At 56.5% G+C, this 16,098-nt stretch overlaps 1 protein-coding gene across 1 annotated transcript; it reads right to left on the reverse strand.

Moving 5' to 3' along the window:
- Positions 1-156: 156 nt before the first annotated feature.
- Positions 157-12,560, reverse strand: NCLIV_002610 (putative isoleucine-tRNAsynthetase; the record flags this gene model as incomplete). Its single annotated transcript, XM_003879759.1, has 24 exons — positions 157-387; positions 791-823; positions 1,262-1,328; positions 1,631-1,917; positions 2,568-2,698; positions 3,064-3,232; positions 3,623-3,731; positions 3,870-3,952; positions 4,472-4,604; positions 4,914-5,124; positions 5,492-5,621; positions 6,158-6,232; positions 6,346-6,473; positions 6,946-7,373; positions 7,890-7,956; positions 8,241-8,360; positions 8,682-8,745; positions 9,270-9,315; positions 9,596-9,733; positions 10,168-10,393; positions 10,730-10,773; positions 11,066-11,232; positions 11,786-11,967; positions 12,527-12,560. The coding sequence occupies 24 exons, from the start codon at positions 12,558-12,560 to the stop codon at positions 157-159; spliced, it is 3,303 nt and encodes a 1,100-aa protein (XP_003879808.1).
- Between the last annotated feature and the right edge of the window lie 3,538 nt (positions 12,561-16,098).

The raw sequence follows: 16,098 nt of genomic DNA on the forward strand, positions 1-16,098 counted from the left end.
GGCGCACCCAAACGCTGCGTTGGACTCGGTTTCCGAAGGCCCTTCCCCCCCCCTCGCGTGTTTCGCGCTACTCGGTCTTTTCTGCCTTCTTGCCACGGAGTCCAGACGACCGATTTGCGGGAGTTTCTTTCGCGTTGCCGTTTTTTCGGCGCGCTTTTACCGGCGAAGGAAGAGAATCGTCAGAGGCTTGCCGCCGACTTCGAGAGTCTCGCGGCAAACCGTCTCTGGGCTTTCGACGCCGTTCACCTCGCCCACCGGGCTTCCCAGATGCAGCTCGCGGCGTAGGCACGCACAAATGTACGCAGATTCTTCTTGCAACAGAGCGTGGAACTCCGAATCTTCGCTGAATGCATGCATCTTCACGTCGTCCGTTTGGTTCAGATTGTGCTGGAAAGAAGGACCATCCACACAGCCACAGAGGCGCACGCGCACTCATGCATCTCGACGCTTTGCATATACAGCAGGGCTAGAGCACCGAAGCGAGCGTTGAAACGGAAAGACCGGAGAAGGTGACCGCGAAACCTAGATGTCACCATCCAGGACTGCTCAAGTCGAGAGAGTTGCGAAAGGAGAAAAATAAGCAGAGCACGGATAGACAACTGTCTACCGATTCCTCTGACCTCATACATCTCCATATAGCGAAAGCGGTCGACACATGCAACTATCGAGAGGTATACTTACATCTATGGAGACGGTGGATGTACATCCAGTCATGTGTAGGTCTACACGAAATCATATATATACATACATATATATAATCGGCTGTTGTGTCTGTCGCCACAACTCTCACCTGCTTTCTGAGTTTCTGCACGCGGTTCGCCACCTGGAGACAGCAGAGAGAGAGACGAGCAGGTTTACGACGGGTTCGTTCGCATTTCGCGCGGGAGGAGCCGCTTCAGCCTTTCCGCTGCGAAGCGAAGCGCTGCATGCAGCAGCACGAGAGCACTGAAAGGCAGCGCGGAACCGCAGGGGAGACGAAAAGCCCAGGCGAAGTAAAGCAGAAAGAGGGACAGCGAGGAGGCAAAAGGGGACTGACAAAAAAAAGGCCATCCTCCAGGGAGAAGACCGAAGCGACCACGCATCGGGGCGAAAGCGCAAGAAGAGGAAGGAAAGGCGCAAACAGGCAAGAGGCCGAGGCGAAACGAGACAGAGAGTAACAACACCGAGAAGAACGCCGACACCAAGGGGAAAGGCGCGCGTGGCCGAAAGATGAGAAACAACAGGAGGCGAGCGGGAAAGCACACAAGCTGCTGAACGTTACCTCGCGCGCCAAGGCTTTCCGCTGGAGGGAATCGTCGGGCGTGAAGTCCATGACGACGACCACGGAACTGAAAACACGCGGCAGAGAAGAGCGCAGGCAGCGCCGAAAGCGTCAAATATCGCTACCAATTTGCCCACGGAAAACGCCTCTCGCAACGCGAAACGCGCATTTTCACGCAACAGCAAAAGATGGCGACGCGTCACCAAGTGCCGCCCCTGCACGTGAGCACAGAGCGCGCCTCCTCAATTTTCTCTCTCTTTTTCTCTCTCGTGTCTCAAGCAGCATTTGCTTTGCTCGCGGAGCCTGCGAGAGAGGACGGTCGTGTGTGTCATGTTCCTTTTTCGTTTGCTCGACGTCTCTTCGTCTCACTTGTCACCCTCAACCACAAGGTTAGGATCCGCCTTTTCCCCGGTTTTCAGGGTCCGGTGGAGCGTCAAGTCGTCCGGGCCGAGCACGTGTTTGCCGTCGAGAACTTCCAGAGTCGCCGTTTCTTCGAACTTCTCCAACTCCGCATGCGAGAGATTCCTCACGGCTTCCTGGACCGCGCGCATGTCTTTGCCGAGGCGCGCCCCCAGGTTCTTGAAGTTGGGCGTCGCTGATAGCTGAATGCCGCTCTTGTCGCTGCTCACGTCCAAGTCGATGACGTTCAACTCTTCCTGCGCACGCGAACAGAACGCAGAGACCGGAAGAAAACGTAAGGGCCAGGAACGGCTAGCCGCGACTCACGCACACAACGGTTTCAGGTGTAGACGAACGCGAAAGCGAGAATTCCTCTCTCGCGGCACACGCGCCGAGAACTAGCCGATGTGTGGGAGAACCTGCAGGCGCACAAACCCCCGACTCGGACTTTAGGACTGCCCGTCCCAACGCCTTTCCGCCCCAGAACGAACCTCCGACAGATCGCCACGCGAGAGCCTCCCATCGTAAACTTCCTCACGCAGGCAACTTTGTCCAGACTACACACACGCGTCGCCTCGGGAAATGAAGGAAACACTTTCCCGGATTTCCACATGCATGCGCCCCACACGCAAACAGCAGGCGAAGCGGCGACTCCAGGCAAAGGTTGGTTTGTTTTCGGCGGGCGAATTACAGTCTGCGACGCATCGCGCATCTGTCTAGGGAGCGCCCGAAGCGTCGAGGTCCCAACGCACACCTATAATGGAGGGAGATATTCATACCCGCATACACGTGCATGCATATGCGGTCATTCGCACGTTTGCGTTACCAGTCTTGTTCCTTCGTGTATAAACGATACGATAGAGGTCGTCTCGTGTATCTCTCTCCCATTCATCTGTTTTCTGCGTACCTTGACGTAGGCCTCGAGTTCGCGGATGTCGTTGATGTATTCAGGATCGGCGTGGAAAACGGTGAGGCATCGCACAGGCGTCTTCACAGGCACGCGCTGTCGCTCACGCATAACGCGTCCGAGGTTGATGACTGCATGCGAAAGAAGAAAAAACGAGGCGGGAGACTGAGAGCAGCGAGAGTCGAGCACACGGGCCAAAAACGAGAAACGCGCTGGACGAAGACGGACAAACGGCGTCAGACGAATCCTTTTCTGCCGTCTGGGTCTGTCCTGACTTGCCGCGTGCGTGAACTGTACGCTATTTGGAGCCTTCTGGAAGCGCCGCGTCCCGCCGAGAATTCCCTGGATCCGCGCTCTCGCGGGAAAGAGCAGACTCGACACTGCCTCGCGAGATCGCAGCCTGCGGCGGTCCGTTTGCCCGCGCGCTCGTTCGCTTCCGTCTGCTTCCTCGGTACGTGTGTCTGCACGGGTCTCGTGCAGGAGCGAAAGCCTTTACCTGTCTGCATGCGACCCATCTGCCGCTCAATGGTGCTGTCCAGCACGTCTTCGGCCGCCTCCGGGATCATGAGGAAATGCACACTTTCCGCGAGCAGAGGATGGCCTTCACGCAGAGCGCGCTTCAGGTTTTGATACAGAAGCTCCGACATGAACGGCGTCAGCGGTCCCTGAAGCAAACATCCATCGCGCAGATCTGCATGCGTGTTTGTGTGGACGGCACGCCCTGACGCGCGAGGCGACACAGCCACGCATGCTTGAGACCAGTGACGGAAGTAGGCATGCATGCAGCACAGAACGGAAGCACTCACGGCCGCGACCGGCCGCGACCGTGGCACATAGACCCAAATATATATACATGCACATATCCACCCTTTTACAGATGGACAGGGAAAGGAAAACGCGGCACACGCTGGCGGGACGCTCGGTTTCCTTCCGGCGTCCAACTGCTGCCGCTTTGAGAAGACGAGACAGAGACGTGTCTGTCTATTATCATGAACGAGAAGCGAATGGAGCCCGAACTGACTGGGGGCTTTGACCTGAGAGCCCCGTCGGCTTACCATGCACAAGACGGTGGTCAAGAGAACGTCAAACAGAGTTTGCAGGGACGTCGCGGCTTCTTCTTCGCCCATGGTCCCGCGCATGCGGTCGCGGTTCAGGCGCACGTACCTACAAAGGCAACCGGGCCGGCAAATGGGAATGAGAGAAGGAAACGCGCGACAGGAAACGGCGAAACGGATCGAGACGCCGTGTGACAGTGTCGAAGGCGCAAGAGTCGTCCTCTTTCACGGCGAAAGCGGCGCTCACCAGTTGGTTAGTTGATCCAGGAAATGCAGCAGCCGCGGGACAACCGTGTACAGTCGATACGCCTGCATTTCTTGGTGGAAGAACTGAAGGGGAAAACACAAAAGAAGCCAGTCCAAAAAAGAGGTAAAGTGGAGTCGCCGAAGGACGTCCTCTCGGGTCCGACTCAACAGATTGAGAAGTAGACTGGAAATTGCGGGTGCCTCGAGACACGCGGGCGGGGGCGGATCCCACCACAGAGAAAAAGTCGCGCAGCCACGAATCCATCCCACCCACATCCATGTCGATCCTCCCCACCGATTCGCCATTGATTTGAGCGACTACAAATCGGTGTGTGTCGTACCACGTATTTCTCGGCATCTGAATCGCCGTGCCCCCACAAATATGTGCATATATATATATATATATATATATATATATTCATACATACCCCATATATATATATATATATATTCATATATATATATATATATATATATTCATATATATATATATATATGAATATATATATATATGAATATGCACGTATCTCTGCGGGGCCAGACAGGTGTAAGAGGCGTGTCGGGAAGGTGCTTGGTCTCATAGGTGGAGCGGCATCTTCTTACCTTCACCAGAGATTGCGTGGACGAGACGATCCACCGGTCCATGCTGTTGCCCCTGGCAATGAGGGCCGAAACTTTGCACGGTTCGAACTTCCGGCCAGACGTTTCGTAGCGAATCACTTCTTGAACGAGGAACCTGGCGCGGAGCAAAAACCGACAGTCGCGAAAAAAGGCGCGTGGAGACCCGCGGACAGGCGAAGGGCCAGGCGGTCGCGAATGCGGAGCGCGACGAGAAATCGCACAAACAGCTCCTGACATACTGGGCAGACGCGTCAGTACGCGCGTCTTTTTGACGACTGCTCACGAGAACCCCCGCCGACTCGCGAGAGGTCCACACCCTCCACAGGAAGCCTGCCGGCGCATGCGCTGGCTCCAAGGCCTCCACACAATTGCGGGGACACATGGGTCACGCGCGGCCGGGCGCAGGCTGTTCAAACCTTCGTACCTGCACGCATGGTACCACGGCAGAAAGACGTCCTTGACGACGTCCTTCACACCCTCGATTCGGAAACGCAGCGCCTCCGCTTTCACCACGGGGGAGTTGACGAGGTAGACGCGCAAGGCGTCCGCTCCATGGGCGTGGACCACCTCGGTTGGGTCCGGGTAGTTCCTCAGGCGCTTGCTCATTTTTCGCCCATCTGCCGCGAGCACGAGGCCTGCATATAAACGAAGCATGCGGACGGAAGACGGCCGAAAACGTGGCATCGGCTGCCTCTGCACGAAGGTTCTCCCCGCGAGCGAAGTTGTTTAGGAGGGCGCGGGCGGCCCCAAAAACACTTGGCGTCTTCCAGGGAGGCTCTCACGGCAACTCTACGACCCCCGAGAGTTCTCCTCCTCGCTCTCTCTTTTCCTGACCGCGGCGCTGGCCTCTCTCGTCTGAGTGGGTGTCGCGCTCGCGGGGCTTCTACGCGGCGTTTTTTAAAGGTGAAAAAGGCTGAGAGTTGCTGGCCGTGCTGCCATCGCCAGGCGGCCTTCTGCCCGTTCCCCGCGCGACGCGCGCCTCCGGCCGGTGTGTCTTCTCACCGTTGACAATGAGATTCTTGAAAGGTGGGCGGTCAAACAGCGCTGTGCTGATCACCATGAGGGTGTAGAACCATCCGCGCGTTTGGTCCAGACCCTCGGCAATGAAGTCCGCGGGGAATCCTTTTTGAAACTGCAGACAGGGTTAACACAGCCGAGACGCTCAAACTCCCTCGAGTTCACGCTTGGTCCCGTTTGTTTTTTCCCTTGCCTTTCTTTTCTGCAGTCGCTCGGCTTCCTCCCGAGGGCTTCGCGCCGCCTTCCTCCTCTGCCCGTGGGCTGTCTCGGCCGATTCCGTCCTTTTCAGTTTCCTGTTTCTGCGATACTTTGAACTTCCCTCGCTCAGCATGAGGCTGCAAACGCGAAGCGCGACTTGAGAGACATTTCCAACCGTCACACTTCTTCCGAGGTCTTCACTTCCCTGACCCTCCGTCCCCCCCCCCCCCCCGCCCGGTGTCGCGCCCGCTTTCTGTCGCTCTCCGGTCGTCGTCAAAAATCCTCCCGGATCTCGGCCTCGCCTTCCAATCCGTTACTGTCTCGTCTGTCACTCTCGGGTTAGTCGCCGTGGCAAGCGCCGTGTTTCTGCCGCTCGCTTCCCTTCGCGCGTCTGCGCCCGCGCGTCGCTCTCAACTTCCTGGCTTCCATCCCGCCCCGAGGCGTCTCCATTACCATTTCCGCATTTTCAAAGGGATAGTGAATCTGGCCGTAGGGCATGGATCCGCTCTCGAACCAGCAGTCGAACACCTGCGGCACAAGCAGACAGAGAGGGTGAATTTGAACGCCACAGACTCCACGTGGTCTCGCAAAGCTCATCTGACGGGAAAACCAAACAGGCGGCGGCACGCGCTGCGGCCTACCTCCGGAACGCGTTTCAACGGCGGGTATGTGTCCCCTCGTGGGTCGGGGATCATGATGTCGTCGATGAAGTGCCGGTGGATATCGGTTAGCTTCTTATCTGTGTACTTCTGCAGCTCTTCGAGGCTCCCTGAAGCGGCAACATGGAAGCAGGTTGAATCGCCAAACGAAACGCATGCAGCCAAAGCACGCAGTGATAAACTGGACAACGACAGGCCGAGGACGAACCCGTCGCGGCGCCCTGAACATTGCCGATCTCCGCGCGCGCCGCCTCCCGCCAGCTTGCTCCCCGGTGCGGCCGAACTCCTCGCCCAGCCTAGGTTCACTAGGTTCACCGCTCTCACCAGACTCGCGCCTCGACGTTTTGTGTCCTCCGGCTTTTCCCGTCTCCCCGTTGTCTCCAATCCCTCCACGAGAGCGCCATCCGTCTGTTTCCGCGCCTCCGCCTTCTTGCGGCACGCCTCCTCCCGCACGCCTCCTCACGCACGCCTCCTCCCGCACGCCTCACGTGGACGTTCCTCGGAGCAGCCAGGGCAGACGGTTTCTCTTCTTCTCTCCCCGCACAGCCCGCGTTCCGCTGCGTGTCCGTTCTGGCGCCTCACCGATGCAGACGATTTGGGAGAAGTCTTCGCTCGTCCAGAGCGGGATCGGCGTTCCCCAGAATCGGTTTCTCGAGACGCACCAGTCGCGCGCTTCCGCCAACCAGTTCTTGAAGCGTTTCTCCTTGACGAAGGCGGGTACCCAGTAGGTCTGTTCGTTCGCCTCGACGAGCCGCTCGCGCAGGTGCTCGACGCGGACGAACCACGAAGGCACTGCGCGGTAGATCAGCGGCGTGTCGCTGCGCCAGCAGTGGGGGTAGGCGTGGACGCAGTCCGCGTTCACCACGAGGCGATCGGCCGCCTTCAAAAGCTTCTTCACCACTTTATCCGCCTCCTTTATGTACAGCCCACTCAACTCGGGTCCGACCTCCGCCGTCATCGCGCCGTTGTCGTCGACCGGGCACGGAAGCGGACCGCCCTGCACAACGACGCTGCATGCGCACGGGACAACGGGGGGAGCCCGCGTTTTGGGGGCCGAGACCGAGGAAAAACCAAGAAGTGACGCCGCGTCGACGCGCGGCGAGCGCCACACGATGAAGCACAGGCGCACCGGAAACGCCCCTGACGACCGCGAGACCGACGGAGACGGAGGGGAGACGGGCGAAGGTCCGTGGGAGAAAAACGCGGAAACAAACGCGGCGAAAACAGGCAACGGGCAAGGGAACGGAGAACAGGTTTCCAGCCGAGAAAGGCAAAACTTTACAAGGCGAAAGAGAACGAAACGGCGGCAGGAAAAACGCCGCGGGTGCAGAAACCCGCAAAATCCGCGTTACAGAGAAGGCCACAGTTTCGGGTCTCCAACTCCTCTCCGCATGCACACCGTCTGCTGCGTTTCGGGTTTCGCTTCTTTGTCTCCTGACGAGCGCTCCCGCTTCCTCGCTCGCTTTCGCAGCCGGCGAAACGAGGCAAAAGAGACGGCTAGCGCGAGACGAGAAAAACAGACGTACCCTTGCTCCAGGCACACTCGGAAATCGTCCTCGCCAAACGCAGGCGCGCAGTGGACGACGCCAGTACCTGCAGGAACAAAGGAGCACATAGAGCGGGACGCCACCCAATAACGACCGTGACGAAACAAGAGCAGAGACCACGGCGATGGGCAGAAAAGAAGAGAATCGCGGGGGGAGTCAACGAAAAGGAACCATCGCGTGAGACGAAAACTGGCCGCCGACGGCCCTTCCTGTTTCGTCTGTTGCTGTTTGGTCCTCTCCCGTAGTTTCTTTCGTTCCTTCCTGCGGATGGGCCTTTTCCTGGATTCGCCGCTGCGTGTCATTCGCCGGACTGGGACGGCGGAAACGCACCTGAATCGTCAGAAACGTAGGCGTCCGCGACGACGCGGAACGCGGTGTCTCGGAAGGTGACGTTTTCATCTTCGCGAGAGTCCTTGCTGAAGAAGTCGAAGAGCGGTTTGTATTTCTTGCCTAGAAACGCAAAATCAGACGGGAGAGGTCCGCGCCTATAGTGAGCTTCTCATCTCGGTCGCGTCGGGTGTCTCCCCTTCTCGTCCATTCCCTCTCACTGCACTTCTCGTGTCCACATGGGTTCTCTCTTCTTCGACTTCGCTCTTTCTGCCGCCCGTCGCCCCGCCCCGCCCCGTCTCTCTGCACGTCCCTCTTGATTCGCCTCCTTGCCGTCGCTTTTTCTGTCTCCTCCGGTGAGCACCACCGTTGCGTCGCGCCTCTCGCCGCGCGTCTTCTCTCTTTCCCGTGCGTTTCCGCGGGGCCTTCGACGGAGCGACGCACCTTTCAACGCCGCGCCGGGGAAGCGGTCGACGACCTCGAAGTCCGTCGCGATGTCCATCTTCAGCTGCGAAAAAAACGCAAGGGAAAGGCGGCGCAGAACCTGCGGAAAGGCGCGCAGGCGCTTTGGAGGCCGCGACACAGGCCCCGCCACGAGGAGGCCCGAGGAGAGAGTACACGCGCGTCGAGCCGGGCACAGTGAGAATGCTGATCGCGAACGGGACTGCAAACGGTGAGGCGTCACGCCAAAGACACCGAGAAGAAGCAGTGTGCCTCGGAGAAGAACGCTCGTGTGGACACGCAGCGGGAAGTCGTCCTCGGCAACGCCATACACACACACCGAGAAAGCGTCCCGGGGCGCCGCATGCAGTCGCATCCCACGGCGCGGAAACAGGGACACCAGCGGCGAACCTACGCGCGGCGAACCAGTTCCCCTGCGACGAAGGGTCGTGAGCGTCGTTCTCGAGTCGCACAGAGCGGAGTCAGGCGCGCGCGGGAGGAGGTTCAATTTTTAATACAGTAGATAAATTAATTTTTAAGCAAGATAACTTCACTTTTCGAATGCGCAGAGAAAGGAGAGGCGCAACTCACTTGCTTGAGCAGCCAGTCAACTCGCGATTCGCAGAGCACCCAGTCTCTGCAGCAGCGAGAGAGGCAAAGGGAAGGCACAAGGCAGAGCGCGAAACGCTGTGGTTTGACGAGGGGACGGGGGGGAAAGGCGACAAACACGGAACGTCCAAACGCAGTCTGGAAAAAACCAAGAAGCGAGAAGGAACCCTGAGCACACGCTGAAGCCGAGAGAGGCCACGCCGCCACGAAAAAACGGAGGCAGAGAGAACGCTCTCGTCCAAACCGAGCGCGATGCTGTGTGTGGCGCATCCTCGTCTGGGAGCAGCATCGCGACGTCGACGGCCTACCGTTTCGTCTCCTTGTTGCGGATTTGAATGTAGGTCAGCTCGGGATTGACGCACAGCGCGAGGTTGGACGGCAAGGTCCACGGAGTCGTCGTCCAGGCAAGGAACTCGACAGGCACCCCGCCGTTATCGTCGAGGCATCTGGACGCACGGCAGCGACGAGAGGAAAAAACCGACGTGAAAACCCACCCGAGAAAACGCCGACCGGCGGGAGACCGCAGTGCGCACCCTTGCTCAGCACCCAGCAGACAGCCGAGGTGAGAAACTGCGGAAGAGACGGCGAGTCTCGCAGGCAACGCCGCGAGGAGCGGCAGTGCGCAGGGACAGAGACGCTCGATGCCGTCCTGGCAAGCTGCGCGGGCCGCATGCGGAAACGCAACTGTCACCGCTCACAGCGTCTCTCGGAGGTCGCGCGTGTTCCTTTGGATCCAGATTTCCCGCGCGATCTCGCCGTGCGTAACAGATCGTGTGGCGTGCACCGGCGAGGCGCCTGCGCGTCTCGCCGTCTCCCCTGTCTCTTCTTGTTCCGCGTTGACCGCCCCTGCATGCCGGGACCGGCCCCGCGACACACTCACGAGAAGGCGACGACGATGGAAGGGTCTTTCACGTCTTTGTAATTCTGGTTCGCCTCGAAGTTCGACAGCGGCGTGCTGCACGCGGTGGAGAAAGGCATGATTTTGTTCGCGCGATACACCATGCCTTTGTCGAAGAGCTGCTTGAACACCCACCACACCGTCTCCATGAAACTCGTGTCGAGCGTCTTATAGTCGTTGTCGAAGTCGATCCAGCGGCCCATGCGTTCTGAACACAGGAGCCAGGCGAACACCGGAACGGGGCTGAAAACGATAGAGCAAGGACTAAGAGCAGGCAGAGGATGGAGCTAGAGAACGGCGACTGAAGCTGGAACTGGAACAGCTTTTGGACGCCGCATTGGCGCCTTCGCCACGGCGAGCCTCCGAGAAAACGCCGGTCGGCGCGCGCCGTGGGGGTTTGCAGCAGTGCAGCGAAAACCGGAGACGCGCATCCCGACAAACTACGTTCTGCCTAAACTGAGGATCCGCAGACACACGGACGGAAAGGGACAGGCGCGACCTGCAAGAGATATCTGCGACTCGAGTTCCTGTCACTACTACTCACCGATGACGCTGCGCCACTCGGACGCGTAGCGCATGACAATGGACCTGAGGAGCGACGTGCGCGCAACGTCACAAGCGCAGAGAGAGCGAAAAGCGAATTGCAAGCAGATTCGTGGGCCGCAGCCAACCAAGCCTCTGTCAACACGCGAGTGGCCATAGAAGGGCTATGCATGCACGACGCTGTCTTCCGCAGCTCGTGTCAGGTTCGTTAACTTCCGTGTGTCTAGACAGCGCACCGCGTACTCAGACGCAGACCGCGAAGCGGCGTGTCCGCCACCCTCCTGCTAGCTTTGGGAGTGTGGCGACGCGCCACGTTTTGAGCGGTGTCGTCTCTCACTTGCATTTGTCGTTGTACTTGTCGATGCCCATCTCAACGATTTCATGCCGACTGGTGATGCCAAGGCTCTTGTCGATTTCGAACTCGACAGGCAACCCGTGGCAGTCCCACCCGAAGCGACGGTCCACATAGTGTCCCCTCTGGTGCGCATAGCGAGTCACCACATCCTACAGGAGAAACACAGACACGGGACCGCCCGCGTTCCAGGCGCGGGGGGGGGGGGGGGGGGGGGGAATCGCGCCAGCAGTGCAGCCCTCGTCGAAGAAGAGTTTCGCAAAAAGAAGAGCCGGAATTGGAATAAGGAGAAGGCCAAGGGGGGTGACAGGCGACGACATACTCACGCTTTCTCTCCGTCGTTACAGCGAAAACCAAAAAGCGGAACCAGTGGGCTGTCCATATGTAGAGGAAATGAACATTTTAGTCCGTGGAATGCATTCGCGTGAGAGGGAGTGTGACTGTGCACGCGCAAAGGCACAGGCAGGCATTTGCACATTCTACGTGGGACGTGTATTCGTTCATGTAGACACGTACGCAAACACACATCCACACATGGTCAAGCATACACATGTATATATATATACATGTTCATGAGTATAAAAGCACAGGAGTATGGTGTGGCATGCGCGTGAGGCGCACACAGTTGTCTCACGCCGTTCTACACCGTGTTTATATGTCTCGTTTGGACTGTCCCTTGCTTCGCCAGAGAGCTATATTTCTCACCTTGATGGTCCCGGCAAGAATGTGACCGTAGTGCGGGAGCCCCGTGGCGAAGGGTGGCCCGTCATAGAACGTGAAGACAGGTTTCCCTTTTGACATTTCCACCGACCGTTTGAACGTGTTGCGTTCCTTCCATTGCGCCAGAATTTGCTCCTCTTCTTTCGGAAAATCTGGACGCTCTGGGACTGAAACGGTGGCAAAAAGAACAGACCCGAACGCCCGAGTGGACGCGGAGAACCAGACGTCGCAGAAAGGGAACGGCACGGCGGAAGCGAGACGACAATCACGAGGGACGAAACGGAGAAACAGGGGAAGGGTAGGCATGGGAACAGGCAGCCGCATGCCAGGAACGGCAGAGGAGAGAAGCTCTACAGAAAAAGCGATAGATGAAGCAATAGCACAGAGTTCATAAGCTGTGCTAAAGGGAGGCAGTGGGACGATGCAGAAGAACACGAACAGGTAGGGAAACAGACCCAGATTGAGTTCTAGTATTTGGCAGAGTTAAGTAGGCAACGCAGCGTAATACGTAGACACACACCTATATACATACGCACAGACAGACTTAGATAAATAAGCAGGTAAACCGATGCAGATATAGACTGACTGAGGACTAGTCGAAAGGGACACATCGAGAAACATGGCTGCTGAAAGTGTGAACCTGCACGAAAATGCCCAAGTGACGTATACGACACAGGGTGTCGAGATGGACCTTGACTAGAAATGACGTTCGTGCCCTTGACGTACGAGGTTCGAACGTTGTGGCGCCTGAAGAAGTCATGGTTGTGTCGATTCTTTCTCTGAAAATTCCCCCGATTGGGCCACAGCTTATCAACGAAACAGAAGAGAAAGGCACTAAAGCGGTGTGCCTGCGCTGAAGAGAGAGACCTCTTGCGTCGACAAAGCGCCACGAAGTCGAGAAGAAATGTCCGCGATCCTTCTGGCGGCGTGTCGTTGCTTCCCGGGACGAAGAACGGACGCGTGACGGGCTGGCCGCCGGAGGCAGCAGAAGCCTGGGCTGTAACCGTTTGGAGATAACCAACCTTTCTGAAGACAAGGAGGAAATCCGTTTGCTATTCAAGCTTTTGAAAAAATCCAGCGGGTAAGCTTGAGGCGACAGCGAGCGAAAACCAGTGTAACAGATGGTGACGATTACCGGGTTACCAAACGATGATCGCGGCAGCACAACCATGAGGCGTTTCCTCTTCAGAAAACGCCTTTAGAAGCAGGGCTGGGTAAAAAAGAAGTAAAAGCAGCAGAAAACGAGTAGAGCGCAGGACGAGATAAGTGCCGATTCGTCGAAACGTTTGTTGACTGTTACACGCGAGACAAACTGTTCTTTGTTTCCAGTGCATGCGGCCCAGCGGATGGGCATCGATCGTAACGCAATCGCGGCCAACAGGAGAAACAGAACAGCATTGGGGTAGGAACACGACAAACTATGCCGGCTTCAGAACTGCTAGGCTCCTGAACAGAGGTCCAAGAAGATCAGAAGTATGCAACCGATCAGAGAATCTGGTGTTTTTCCGATGCTGGCTGTTCAACGGCTGCGTTTTGACATGTCCAACTGTAAGGGCACCGTGGTCAAGTTTTGGTCAGCGTGATGCGAAAAACAGCGAGCCCGAAAAAAATTGACGTGAAAACGAAAGTTTAGAGAAGTGTCTGTTGGAAAGGATGTCGATAAAAAGCCCTTGGAGGAAAAACTACACAGCGTGCATGTGGGGCGGTACTACCGTGCATGCGAGACTCCAGTGCAACAGAAGTAGAGACACACGAGCGACGAGGACTCTACAAGGTCAAACTTCTACAAGACACGGAAAATGGTGATGAATGTGCCGTTACCATGCGGCCCGTTTGAAAACGGATCCTGTCCTGTGCGCGCGTGTACAAGGCATTGCACATTTTTTTTTGGCAGGGATGTGTCTTTTTTGGTTTGCTGGACTAAGGATAAACACCTTCCTCGTGGCTTCCCGAAATTAAACGTAAACATACGAGCTCATGCAACGTCGTACGTGAAACTCGTGCCAAAGCCTTGCGCGGTAAGCCGAACCGTAGTCCGTGAAAGAGGAAAACTCCACAAGGACTTAATGCCAATAACTTACACGAGGTAAGGCGAGAGGGGAAATCCGTCTCTAGCTAGCCCAATGGTAGACGGTCAAACACGGCAGCAGTGCTTACGACGGAAAACAGAGAAGGAAAGCCCGGTACAAGCCTACAGAAAGTACGTGAGTCAAGATGGACCTACCCCTACATGGGGCTGTAAAGGATGCCTCTGAGAAACACTAGTGTAGAAAAAGCTTTCTATAGCCAGAATGCGATACAATGAGCCTTTTGACACTAGGCGGGGAAAGGTACTGTAGTGAATGAAGATGCACTTCGAGTGCATAAGGCTTCCCGCCAAGGACTACGCGCACAACCGCAACGTCCTCAGTGGAAGGGCGACATTTCTACAGATACTCGGTACGGTGGAACAGCAGCGAGAAAAGCAACACGAAAAGTAAATCCGAACTATAAAATTGCTGGAAGTAGCTGATCTTCTACAGCATACGACTGACACCACCAATACCAGACACTATAGTCACTCACACACGTGTTGTATTAATACGTGTGGTGCAGGTGTAATGACAGCCCAAAGAGCGATAACTATGAAACGCGTCATGTATCTGTGGAGCTGGCGTGCCACTTCCCGATGTGCTACCATCCGGTCAGATCAGCAATATCGTATAACGGTCATATCGGAGACGACGTTGTTCTGTGAATCATGTTGCTTTTTCCGTCCTCGATCAATTACTGCTCAACTTTACACGAGACTCCTACGAGCGTGAGGCAACTGATGGCAGGAAACACCGTTCCTCTTGGCACGAGGGCCTTCCTCATTCCTCAGAGCTGAACCGCTATCTCGTACGCGCAACAATTCACAATAAACGGTAACCGGTACGTCACACGGAACCAGACCAGATCGAACACCCGAAGGTGGCACCCTCAGAGCGGCGTGCTTATGGGGTATCATCTCCTGTCTTCCATGAGAGACTGTATCTTTGATTGATTGACTTCATCATCGCGGACGGCAAGATTCAAATGTCGCTCCCGCCGCTGGCGACGGAGAATCAACGATTTATTGGTTTGCGTGTAGCTGGCGCTACCTTTCGTACGCCTAAATACCGCGACTGCGTGGGCCAAGATTTAAAGGCGGCAAGAACGGGGAATGTGGATAAAATGTTGCGAAATGTAAACAATGCAGCGTATCGTGGATCATTTTTACCCCTTGTAAGTAAGTTTTCGACTCCCCCATTTTGACAAGTGGATTCGCTATCATTTATAAAAAGTTTTATTAGGCTATACAAGTACAATAAAACTAAAATTTCTCGTCCTTTTGGGGACTAAACAAAACTGTTCTTTTTCGCCATGCGGGAAACACCTCCTTCCTACGTCTTTCCTGTCATCCGACAGCAGTGTACTTCCTCTCAGCGCTCTGGATATCAAAGGCGTGTAGTGCAAGCACCCGCTAAAAAGCCTCCACTACCCCTCTCCCCACTAGAGGAAACCGCTATATTTCTCTCAAGTGGCTGGCGTGCTCTCATGAGCTGCTGTCAGCCGCTGCTCACGTCCCCCGACGTGAGCACCTACAGCCAGCAAGCGGATGTCCCGTCGTTTCTCGGTCGAGTCGACGAAGACGAACTCTCTGTCCACTCACAGATCCAGAACAGCAACGGCGTCCCGTGTCCACGCATCCCCCGGGCCCTACCAGGAGCTCCAGCACTCCCCCATCTCCGCTGGACGCGAAGACAGATGAGTGGCCAATTCCACTCGCAACCTGCAGGAGACGCAGACGGCATACGGGCGGGTGCCTCATTCGCCGATCGAGTCACTGAAGAGCAGCAATATTACTCGAGAGCGTACCAGAAGGAGTACCGTGTCACGCGTCCACGCCGATGTCGTCGAAGAGTGTTCCCAGATAAAGCGCGACTCCTGTCCAATCTCCGGTGGGGAGCTGCTGACGACACAGCGGTTGTTCCCTCGCTCATCGGTCGAGTCGACGAGGAACTTGAAGTCGAAACTATTGAGGACTATAGCCCCGTCTCGCGTCCACGCAAGACGCTTGGCAGAGGGAGACGAACGAAACGCCGAGCCAAACCTATGCCGGTCTACGAGGCGCTGGTGGAGCATGTGCATTACTTGCCAGAAGGTGAAAGCACCACTGATGAAATAACGGGCATTCCCTACTTCATCAGTGAACTCAACGTTGACGACGTCTATTTCTACAGAGTTACCAAGGATAACCGCCGCGTCGCGCATCCACGCACAGCCCGTGAAACAGC

Source organism: Neospora caninum, chromosome Ib (assembly GCF_000208865.1).
Source record: "Neospora caninum Liverpool complete genome, chromosome Ib".
Taxonomy (NCBI): domain Eukaryota; phylum Apicomplexa; class Conoidasida; order Eucoccidiorida; family Sarcocystidae; genus Neospora; species Neospora caninum.